This window comes from Plecotus auritus (assembly GCF_963455305.1).
Source record: "Plecotus auritus genome assembly, chromosome: 1".
NCBI classification, from domain to species: Eukaryota; Metazoa; Chordata; class Mammalia; order Chiroptera; family Vespertilionidae; genus Plecotus; species Plecotus auritus.
Window position 1 is genome coordinate 222,443,297 of NC_137770.1, and position 12,270 is coordinate 222,455,566.

Consider the following 12,270-nt stretch of genomic DNA (forward strand, 5'->3'; position numbering starts at 1 on the left):
GGATGAAACTTGGTTATTTGTACTACTAGATTTTCCCACAGTCTGGATTTTGCTAATTGCTGCCCTAGAGTGTAATTTCATATGTCCCTGTTTTTTGTTCTTCCCATCAATTAGATTTTTAGAAGCTCAATTAGATTCAGACTCTTTTGTTTTTTTTCAGTGGGGAGGCAGTGGGAAGCAAAACTACTTCACAAATGGTGTCATATTCATCCACTATGTTCCCTCTGTAGTATCAGCACAGGGGTTATAGTCATAGGGTGGTGTCCCCTTAGCTACAGTTTGTTTTCATGGTTTCAGTTACCTGTGGTCAACCATGGTCTGAAATATTAAATTTCCCCAATCATCAACTTCAGCTGCTCCTGACATCAACCAATGACATCATCAACCATTGACATCATCATGGCTCAATGATTCAGGATCACAGGAAGCAGATGATCCTCCTTCTGATATATCATCAGAGGATCATAGTAGCCTAACACTTCATCTCATTATGTAGGTGTTTATCATCTCACATCTCATCACAAGAAGGGTGAGCACAGAACAATAAGATATTCTGAGAGAAAGAGAGGGAGACCATATTCACATAATTTTTATTGCAGTATATTGTCAAAACTGTTCCATTTTATTATTAATGTTGTTAATCTCTAACTGTGTTTGTTGGCATTAAGTTGTTCATAATATCTTTTTATTATGTTTTAACTGTCTCTAGGATCTGTAGTGATTTTTATCAGAATGGGCTCAGAATTTTTTTTATATGTGCCCTGACCAGGGATCAAACCCACAACCTTGGCAAATTGGGATGGTACTCTGAGCTAGCCAGGGCCAGATCAGAATTGTTTTATGATCTTTTTCTTGAGTCAAAATAAATTCAGGTCCTTTAGCCAGTATTTGTGATATTTGTCTTAATGAATTTAATATATTTTAGATATAAGTCTATTATCAGAAATATGATTTTCAAGTATTTACTCCCATTCTGTGGGTTGTCTTTTTCACTATCTTAATAGTGACCTGTGAAGAACAAAAGTTTTTAATTTGGATGAAGTCCAATTTAGCTATTTTTTTCCTTTGTTGCTATGCTTTTGCTATTATATCTAAATAACACTGCTAAATCCAAGGTCATGAAGATATACCCTGTGATTTCTTCTAGGAGCCCTATAGTTTTACCTCTTACATCTCTGTCTTTAATCCAATTTGTGTTAATTTTTCTATATAACTTGAAAGTAGGAGACCAACTTCATTCTTTTTCTCTCTCTCTCTCTTTTAATCCTCAGCCAAGGCTTTTCTTCCATTAATTTTTAGAGTGTAAGAGACAGGAAAAGACAGAGAGAAATATCAATGTGAGAGCAACACATCGATTGGTTGCCTCTTGCATAACCCCTGATCAGGGCCCAGGCTGGAAAGGAACCTGCAACTGAGGCATGGGCCCTTGACTGGAATTGAACCTGGACCCTGTGGTCCACAGGCCAATGCTCTATCCACTGAGCAAAACCAGCTAGGGCCAACTTCATTCTTTTGCAAGTGGCTATCCAGTTGTCCCAGCAGTATTTGTTATTCCTTCCTCATTGAGTGGTTTTAGCAAAATCTATATATATAAAAGCCTAAGCAACCGTTCGCTATGATGCGCACTGACCACCAGGGGGCAGACGCTCTGACCAGTAGGTTAGCTTACTGCTGGGGTCCAGCCCATCGGGACTGGGCGAAACAGGCTGGACATGCCCTGGAGCCCTCCTGCAGTCCCTCCTGGGCCCCGATCGGGACTGGGTGAGATAGGCCCAACATGCCCTGGAGACCTCCCATGGCCCGATTGTGCACCAGTGGGGTCCCTTGGCCTGGCCTGCACCCTCTGGCAATCTGGGACCCCTTGGGGGATGTCGGAGAGCTGCAGACCAGGCCGAGGGACCCTACCGGTACACGAATCCATGCACCGGGCCTCGTGTGTGTGTGTGTGTGTGTGTGTGTGTGTGTGTGCATGTGTGTATCCTATATAATAAAAGCCTAATATGCAAATCAACCAAATGGCAAAACGACCGTTGGAATGACCAGTCGCTATGACGCGCAGACCACCAGGGGACAGACGCTCAATGCAGGAGCTGCCCCCAACCCACAGGCCCCAGGCCAGCCAAGGTGGGTGCCAGTGTAGGCTCCCCAATTGCCCCACCGGTCACCCCACAGATAAGCCTTGATCGCCGGCCAGGCCTAGGAACCCTACCCATGCATGAATTTCATGCACCAGGCCTCTAGTATATTATATATTGCAGTTGTTTCAGTAGTATGTATCATACATGTTAATATAATATTCCAATTCTATTTCCCTCTCTTCCTTAGCTATTAGATATACATCCTTTATTTGATTGCTCCAAATATTATAACACACATCAATGACTTAATAATTTACTACTTTTATCATTTCATGGACAGAACAAGTATGACAGAACATATTAATTCTGTTTCCTTCTATGTGACGTTGTTGTATTTTATTTTAAGTACATATAACACACATATTTATAATCCCACAAGACATTACACTACTTTTATTTAGATTTATGTATGTACTTACCTTTTCCATTGTTCATCATTTCTTCCAGTATCTACAACTTTCTATATGAGATGATGTTCCTTCTATTTAAACAATAGTCTTTAGTATACCCTTTATTGTGTCTGCTGGTTACAAACTCAAGATTTTATTTGTCTGAAAATGTCTTTATTTCACTTTATTTTAATTGATATTTCTGTTGAGTATAAAAATCTAGCCTGACAGTTTCTTTCAGCATGTAGATATTGTTTAAAGGTCTTTTGGCTTAAGTTTTTTCTGTTGAAAAGTTAGTTTTTAGTTTTATTGTTATTCCATTAAAGAATAGTATATATCAAAATTATAACTACAATACTGAACAATCATCATTGAGAACTGCCTGAAAGCTGGCTGAATAGAAGCCCGACAACTAGAGGAATAAAGAAGAAAATACACTGAGATTGGTAGGAAGGGAGACCGCACTGAGCGAGCTGGTCCGACACCCACACGTGCTGCTTTTTTACTCGACAGAGAGATCGTCTCTGTGGAGGCCACCCAAGAGCAGAAAGGGGTCCCAGACCCCCCAGCCCAGGTTCCCAGAGGTGGGAAGAGAAGTCCCCATAACTACGGGCTGTAAAAACCAGTGGGGCACTAGCCAGTTTGGCTCAGTGGATAGAGTGTTGGCCTGCAGACTTGAAGGGTCCCAGGTTTGATACTGGTCATGGGCACATGCCCAGGTTGTGGGCTCAATCCCCAGTAGGGGACGTGCAGGAGGCAGCCAATCAATGATTCTGTGTCATCATTGATGTTTCTATCTCTCTCTCCCTCTCCGTTCCTCTCTAAAATCAACATACACACACACACACACACACACACACACACACACACACCAGTGGGGATTGGGCCTCAGTGACACAGAGGCTGCCGGAGACCCAGGTGTTCCTTTTAAATGGCCAGCATGTGAACTTACTCGGACTTAATATCTCTGAGCTCCAGCACTGGGTGGCTCTGGGGGACCCAGACACATATTGGGAGGAACTGCTCCACAGTTAGGCCTCAAATCCTGCACAGCAGCTCTCCCACTGTAGTCACAGCTGGTCATCACAGCCAATTGACCTGGAGGTAAACTCCTCCCACAGAGACCAACAGCAATCAAGGCTCAACTACAAGACTGTGCACACAGCCCACAAAGGGGTGCACCTAGAGGGCCCAGCTCAGGTGACTGGGAAGGCTGAGCCACTGGGCCCTACAGGACACCTACTATATAAGGCCACTCTACCAACTCCAGGAGACATAGGAGCTCTTCCTATTACATAGAAACAAACACAGGGAAGCAGCCAAAATTTGGAGACAAAGAAACATGTCACAAATGAAAGAAATGGAAGTAAGCAAATATTAGATACAGAGTTCAAAACCATGGTTATAAGGTTACTCAAGGGTCTTCATAAGATTTTCAAGAATCTTAGTGAGAATGCCAAAGACATGAAAAAGGACCAGTCAGAAATTAAGCATACACTAACTGAAATAAAGAACAATTTACAGGGATTCAACAATAGAGTAGAGGATTCCATGAATCAAATCAACGACTTGGAATATGAGGAAGAAAAAACACCCAATCCGAAGAGCAAAAAGAAAAAAAGAATAAAAAAATATGAAGAAAGTGTAAGGAGCCTCTGGGACAACTTCAAGCATACCAACATTTGCATTATGGGGGTTCCAGAAGAAGAAAGAGAGCAAGATATTGAAACCTACTTGAAGAAATAATGACTTCCCCTACCTGGTGAAAGAAAGAGACCTACAAGTCCAAGAAGCACAGAGAGTTCTAAACAAGAGGAACCCAAAGAGGCCCAAACCAAGACACATCATAATTAAAATGCCAAGGGTTAAAGACAGAATATTAAAAGCAGCAAGAGAAAAGTAGTTAGTTACCAACAAGCGAGCACCCATATGACTGTCAGATCATTTCTCAACAGAAACTTTGCAGGCCAGAAGGGAGTGGCAAGAAATATTCAAAGTGATGAATAGTAAGGACCTACAACCAAAATTACTCTACCCAGCAAAGCTCTCATTTAGAATTGAGGGTCAGAAAAAGAGCTTCACAAACAAGAAAAAGTTAAAGGAGTTCATCACCACCAAACCAATATTATATGAAATGTTGGAGGGTATTATTTGAGAAGAGGAAGAATAAGAAGAAGGATAAAATCTACACTAATAAGAGTAACATGCTAATTGACTGTACCTTCGCAACGCCCACCAGCCAATCAGGAGTGAGTATGCAAATTACCCCAACAAAGATGGTGGGTTAATTTGCATACGCAGGTGCTGAGTGGCTGGGGGCAGGGCAGGATGCTTGTGTCATTGCCATGGCAACGACGCAGGAGTTTCGCACCACCCCAGCCGCTCCGGGCCTCTGGGCAGCGTGGGGAGGCGGAAAGGCGGCTCCAGCCAGAGCGAAGGCGGTGCCAGCAGCCAGGGGAAGGAAGGCCCATTCTTGCACGAATCTTTATGCATCGGGCCTCTAGTATGAACAATAAAATGGCAACAAATACATATCTATCAACAAATCTAAAAATCAAAAATAAACTAACAAGAACTCTAATGAACAAATAGGTGAATAAAACGGAATCAGAGGCATGGAAGCATGGAACAGACTGAGGAATCTCAGAGGGAAAGGGGGGGGAAGGAGGGGCGGGAAGAGATTAACCAAAGATCTTACCTATGGACACAGACAGTAGGGTAGTGAAGGCCTGGGATGGGGTGGGAACCGGGTGGAGATGGACAATGGAGGGAAAATAAGGGGGACATCTGTAATACTCTCAACAATAAAGATTAAAAAAAGAAAAGAATAGTATGTATCATCTCCCTGGCTGCTTTGAACACTGTTCTTTGACTTTGTCTTTCTGCAATTATGCTATGATCTTCCTTGTATATTTTCTGTATATTTATTCTTACTGGAATTCATAGGGCTTTTTAGATCTATGACTTAATTTATTACATCCATTTTGAAAAATCTCCAGCCTGAATTTCGAATATTATTTCTTCCCAATTCCTGTTCTCTTTTCCTGGTTCCCCAATCACAACACACGTGCAATCACTGGATCACTGAGTCTCGTGTATTTTGTGATATCTTCCATATTATTCACACTTTTGTCTTCCCATGCTTTAGTTGGGGTATTTTCTTCAGGCTTATCAGCTCACTTATTCTTTCTTTAGCTCTGTCTTATCTACTAAATCTATCAATATCTTAATTTCACATACTGTATTTTTCAGTTCTAGAATTTTATTTTAATTTTTTAAAAATATGTTTTTATTGATTTTAGAGAGAGAAGAAGAAAGAAGGAGAGAGAGAAACACTGACGAAAGAGAAACATCAACATCGATGGGCTGCCTCCTATACACCCCTACTGGGGATCAAGCCTGCAACCCAGGCATATGCCATGACCGGGAATCAAACCTGTGACCTCTTGGTGCATGGGTCAATGCTCAACCACTGAGCCACACCAGTTGGGCTTCTTTTCACTTTTTTTTAAAAATACATTTTATTGATTTTTTACAGAGAGTAAGGGAGAGGGATAGAGAGAAACATCGATGAGAGAGAAACATCGATCAGCTGCCTCCTGCACACCCCCTACTGGGGATCCAGCCTGCAACCAAGGTACATGCCCTTGACCGGAATGGAACCTGGGACCCTTCAGTCCGCAGGCCAATGCTCTATCCACTGAGCCAAACCAATTAGGGCTTTTCACTTTTTAAAATTATTGTTTCCAGTTCTCTGCTAAAATTCTACAACTTGGCATTTAATCTCATCAGCATATTAATCGTAGTTATTTTGAAGTCCACATCTGATATCTCTAGTATTGGACCCTCTGTGGGCTTGCTTGTATTATAGTGTTTTTTCTTCTTCTATTTATTACAGCTATAGCTTTTCTTTTTGTTTGTCTACTGGGTTATGTTTTATAATTTAGTGCCAGACATTACTGCATTTGAAAAAAATTTAAGAGATAATATGAAACCTAGGATTATGTTATTTTCTTCCAGGGAGAATTTACTTTCACTTCTGGTAGGCACCTGAGCACTAGCAATCCCACATCACCTTAATCCAACTGCTAATTGAGATGATTGACATTTGGGCTTCAATTCATGGGAGAACTAATTACTATCCAGGATATACTTCTTTTATGCTCCAAATGAAATGCTGGTTATTTACCAGTCTATCTTTCTAGGTCAAGCCCTGAATTCTACTTTTTCTCTACCTCACCCTGTGAATCTGTCAAAAGTTTTTCTTACTTTTCAGCCTCACTGGGTCTATAATAAATGTTATTTTTAGTCCTAGCATGATCCAATGAAAACCTTTTTAAAAATAAGAAGCCTAAGGGGACTTATCTTCTAGATAATATCTTTGTCCCTTAAGCACTCCTATGATAGTGTTCCTATTTATTAAAGGATCATCAATCATTTCTACCACTCACTTTGACTACTTATTGTTTGAACCTAAAATTAAATAGTGGCTAAATGTCAAGCAATATACCAAAGTACCAATATGTCCATTAATTTAAACTGTAGTTGTTTAGTCCTGGCTGATGTAGTTACGTTGGATGAGCATTGTTCCATGCACCGAAAGGTAGCTCGTTCAATCCCAATCAGGGCACATGCCTGCGTGGCAGGCTCAATCTCTGGGCAGAAGGTAGCCAATAGATGTGTCATTCTAACATAGATGTTTCCCTCTCTTTCCCTTCTCTCTTTCTCTAAAAATCAATAAAAATACTTTTTCAAAAACTATAGTTGTTTAACCAATATTAAGCGGTAAGAACAGACTGATATAGCATGACTTAGTGAGGATTTTAAGAGTATAGTTCACATAGAGTTTTTACATTAAAAATAACAAATTCAAACATTTTTAATATTTCTAAACCTTTTTATAATTTTTTATTGATTGGTTTGAGAGAGAGAGAAGAAGGGGGAGAGAGAAACATCAATTTTGTTGTTCTACATCTCCATGCATTCATTGGTTCCCTCTTATATATGCCCTGACCGCGGACCGACCTGCAACGTTGGTGTTTCAGGACAATGCTCCAACCAATTGAGCCACCTGGCCAGGGCTCTAAATCTTGTAGAACATTATCAAACAAATGAATATTGGTACTTACTTTTACATCCCATTTTTGTGAAAAGGTTCTTCAGGTCAGGATGCTTAGCTTGTGATTGTACTCCACACACAAATATTTTTGAGATATTATTTGTTAAGTTTGACATATGGGCAACTGTGTACCATGAACCTGTATTGACCATTAAGATATCATCATCCACATTTAATAAAGCCTTTACAGAATGGACAGCAAGACTTCGAGATTTGTCCTGCAAGGTATGATATGATTAGAATTTCAAAGAATTTAACTAGAAGCATGAACTGACTTCTTTTTGGTAAAAGAAAGTAGTTAGTAGGAATCTTGAAGAGACACCTAACCCATTTTATTTTAAAACATCTTATACATAAAATATAAAGTTAACAAAAATAACTGATATAAACTGATTTAAAACAAAGACCTTTGTTTAGCTTAAATTATGACTGTTATCATTTAACTTGATTTGTAAGAGGTATATAATGCAATGCCAAAGTCCCCAAAATGTGATTAATAGATTAGTGATGCCCTGCCCATTCCTATTCATTCATGAAAACCCATTCATCTACTACTGCCATTCTCCTTTTTAAGAAAAAAAATTTTTTATTGATTTGAGTGAGAGAGAGGAAAGAAGAACTAGAGAGAAACATTAATTTGTTGTTCCACTTATTTATGCATTTATTGGTTGATTCTTGTATGTGCTCTGAGAAGGGATCAAACCAGCAACCTTGGAGTATCAGGACAATGCTAAACCAACTGAGCTTACCTGGCCAGGGATACTGCCATTCTTTCCTCCCTATTACATTGTAATTTAAATTGCTGCTAGTTCACAGAGCTTAAAAAATGGCTGATAAGCATATAAAAGGGAGCTATACAGACTGGGATTCTGCAGTTGATCTCAGTGCTCAGAAGGGTGTCACTCTAATATAAGGCCAAAAGATTCTGCCCAAGAATATGGGTCCAGTAAAGGGATAAACCTTAGAAGACTAGGAGAATCTGAGCTAAGAATTGGAATCAAAGGACATAAAAATTAATTTAACTTAATATTTTAGACCTTTTACTTTTTATTTTATGGAAACCTCATTATATCTCACATTCTCTTCCTACAATGATAGACATTACACATCTCTTACAAATCAAAGCTATAAGACTATATTAAAGAGATAATGGGAAAGTATCACACATTGCATTTTCAAATGCAGGATGGCTCTAGCATCTTCCACAGAAATGTAAGGCAGAAAAGGTATCATTGTACCTTCTCTTGAATCTTCCCTTGGGAGAGAAAAATATAGTTGCCAGCAATACAAGTCTCCCCACCTATGGAGTCTAGGGAGAGAATATGTTCTTTACAACTTCAAATAGGACAAAGATGCCAAAGTATAATAGGAACACTGATTGTAGAGGTATTAATTTTATTCAAGGTGAAAATCAGAAACCTCCCTGATAATCTAGAAAAATATAATGTTTGTTAGATTTTATTTATTTTATTTATTTTTTGTTGTTGACAATCCTCACCTGAAGATATTTTTCTATTGATTCTTAGAAAGAGTGGAAGGAAGGGAGGGGGAGAGACAGACAGAGAAAAAAACAATGATGTGAGGGAGATTGCTTGCCTCCGCATGTGCCCCAACTGGGGCTGGGGATTGAGCCTGCAACCAAGGTACATGCCCTTGATCAGAATTGAACCCAGGACCCTTCAGTCCCTGGGACTGATGCTCTATTCACTGAATCAAATTGGCTAGAGCAGGTTTTATTTTTAAGTGGAGAGATTCTTTGGATAAGTAGGATTATTGAGAATCACAATGAATATAAGTGTTAATTTACCTGAAATATGAGTTTATAATCTTTGAAGAGATCTATATTTAGAAGATCACTTTTAAGATGAGATGGAAAAATTAATACATCATAGCAATGTTGGTCCACAGCAAAGACTTTTCCACCAATATGCAATACAGTTTTGACTTTAGTGTAGCCTCTTTTCTTCAAACTATAATAAACTTCTTCAGGGCTGTAAATATACAACATTAGGTTGTAACTACAAATATATTACATTAAAAATGTGTTTAACACTTTTTCCATATATTACACTTAATGGAACTTACAATTTTAGGCAACAATACGTTAAAAGACAGAGACAGAAATGTTAACCTATTTACGTGATTATATGTGGTAGTTTGGTGATAAGATTCTGAACTAAACTATGATTCTCCAATTACTCCCCCAGATGTGCCCCCACCCATTTAAAAGGTAATATTTCTTATCACATTATTTTGAAATATGAATAAAGAATCTGATTAAAACTCTTACCTAATTTTTAAAGTATTTATCCAAGCATAAAGTGGCAAAGTGGAGGCCCTTAGTTCCTGGTTCCTAACTGTTTCTGGAAGAATGTGGTCAATTGAAAGGGCATCATGTTTGATTCGACATCTTGCCAATGCCGCAGCCAATTTTGTCTTAAAACTAGAGATAGAAAATCCATTCTTGGTGATTACTGCATTGAAGACAAGCAATTTTCCACTGGAAACATTAACAAATTAGATTTCAAATTTTAACAAATCCTTCAGTAATTCTATTTCAAATTTTTATAGTCTAAAATAAAAAATGGCCATATTTGAAAATAGAAATTCAATAATCCTGCTTCCTCTTTTTAGTTTTTGCTGCCCCTGTATAGTTAACTGTACATCTGCTCAGATACTTATATCAAGTGCTAGTTTCAAGACAAATTTAATGTAGTGAGAGAGGTGTAGGACTTAGAGTCAGACAAACCTGAAGTTAAAGTCAGGTTCTGTCACTTACTAGCTGTGTAACCTTAAGACAGCAACAGTGTAGTCATTTTTCTTTTCTTTCTTTCTTTTTTTTTTTTTTTTGAGAGAGAGATAGAGAGGGAGGAAAGGGGGAAAGAGAGAGAGAGACAGAGACAGAGACACTGATTTTGTTGTTCCCCTTATTTATGCATTTATTGGTTGGTTCTTGTATGTGCCTTGAACCTGGGATCAAACCCACAACCATGGTGTATGAGGACGACGCTCTAACCAACTGAGCTACCAGGCCAAGGTAGTCTTGATAAGGCTAAGGAACTTGCATGAATCTGTATCAAGCCCTTCCTAGTTCTGATTATCCCATGCCTCAAAGTTCCAAACAACAGAAAAGAAAAAGAATTGGTTAGCATGACCATGAAGACCCAATCATTTTTCTTGATGTCATAGCCCTAATTTTTAATAAATGAGAATACAGGACTTTCTTTTGACCCATATTCATATCATTTTCACAGTAGGAATCTAATCTACACTAATAAAAGAGAAACATGCAAATTACCGTCACTCCGCTACGCTACCAGCCAATCAGAGTGAGTATGCAAATTAACCTGAACACATGGCGGCAGTCCCCCCTCCCCACGTCGCTCTGGGCCTGTGGGGATCAGAGAAGTCGGGCGCCAGTGCCTGAGGCTGTGTGTGGCCCGGGAGACGAAGAAGCCACCTGCCCCATGATCCCAGGTCGCAGCCAGTCGGAGAAGTCACCCACACTGCATCCCAGGGAAGACGGAGAAGCCACCCACCTGCGGTCCAGGCGCCAGCACTTGCGGTTGCAGCCCAGGCGAAGCCACCTGCCCACCATCCCCTGCGGCTGCAGCCAGCCTGGGTGCCTATGGCTGACCAGAGGGAGGGAAGCCCGGATCCCGGGTGCCTGTGTTCAGCTGGAGGAGGGAATCCTGGGTCCCGGATGCGGGGCCGAGGCAGAGGTGGTTAGGGGCAATCAAGCCAGCAGGGGAGCAGTTAGGGACAATCAGGCTGGCAGGCAGAAGAAGTTAGAGGCAATCAGGCAGGCAGGCGAGCGGTTAGGAGCCAGCAGTTCTGGACTGTGAGAGGGATGTCCGACTGCCGGTTATCCCGAGGGGTCCCAGATTGGAGAGGGTGCAGGCCGGGCTGTGGGACACCTTCCCTCCCCACCCCCCTGTGCACGAATTTCGTGCACCAGGCCACTAGTTGAATAATAAACCTCAAAGATAACCTTGAGCCCTAGCTGGTTTGGCTCAGTGGATAGAGTGTCAGCCTGCAGACTGAAGCACCCTGGGTTCGATTCCAGTCAAGGGCACGTGCCCAGGTTGCAGGCTCAATCCCCAATGGGGACTGTGCAGGAGGCAGCCAAACAATGATTCTCTCTCATCATTGGTGTTTCTCTCTTTCCCTCTCCCTTCCTCTCTGAAATTAAAAAAACAAAAAACACCCACGTTTTTTAAAAAAAAGGAACTAGAAAAAAATCATAACCTTAAATGAGAAATAGGGAAGAGAATACACAAAAGAGTCAAGTACAACCAGGGTGATGTGTGTGGCTGCCAGAAGTTTAATAAAATTAAGCTTATTATCTACTCGGTAGAATGAGAACTTTTCACATAAGAATGTTTTTAAGTGTGAATATGTGTATGTGCATGGGGGAGTTGGAGAGAAAGAAAGAGAAGAAGAGGGAGAGAACAAACATAGAGGCACTTGGAGAGGAAAGTGTTATCTACATGAAGTCTTCTAGGGCTATAATAAAATTACATTGGTGTAGTCCTATGTACTAATGTCACAGAACTACAGCAAGGGATACTAAAAACAATTACCTAATATAGTGGTCGGCAAACTCATTAGTCAACAGAGCCAA

General features: G+C 40.4%; 2 protein-coding genes across 2 annotated transcripts in view; one reads left to right on the forward strand and one right to left on the reverse strand.

The window, feature by feature from the left end:
- The window catches only part of APBB2 (amyloid beta precursor protein binding family B member 2), a 433,025-nt gene that overhangs the window by 366,042 nt on the left and 54,713 nt on the right, over nucleotides 1-12,270 (forward strand). The window lies entirely within an intron of this gene.
- NSUN7 (NOP2/Sun RNA methyltransferase family member 7) overlaps nucleotides 1-12,270 on the reverse strand; it is a 35,982-nt gene that overhangs the window by 15,380 nt on the left and 8,332 nt on the right. The window contains exons 5-7 of the mRNA XM_080661351.1: nucleotides 9,937-10,089; nucleotides 9,454-9,637; nucleotides 7,657-7,864 (exon numbers count right to left, since the gene is read on the reverse strand). Coding sequence (XP_080517477.1) covers nucleotides 7,657-7,864; nucleotides 9,454-9,637; nucleotides 9,937-10,089 — 545 coding nt within the window. The remainder of the gene's footprint in view (nucleotides 1-7,656; nucleotides 7,865-9,453; nucleotides 9,638-9,936; nucleotides 10,090-12,270) is intronic.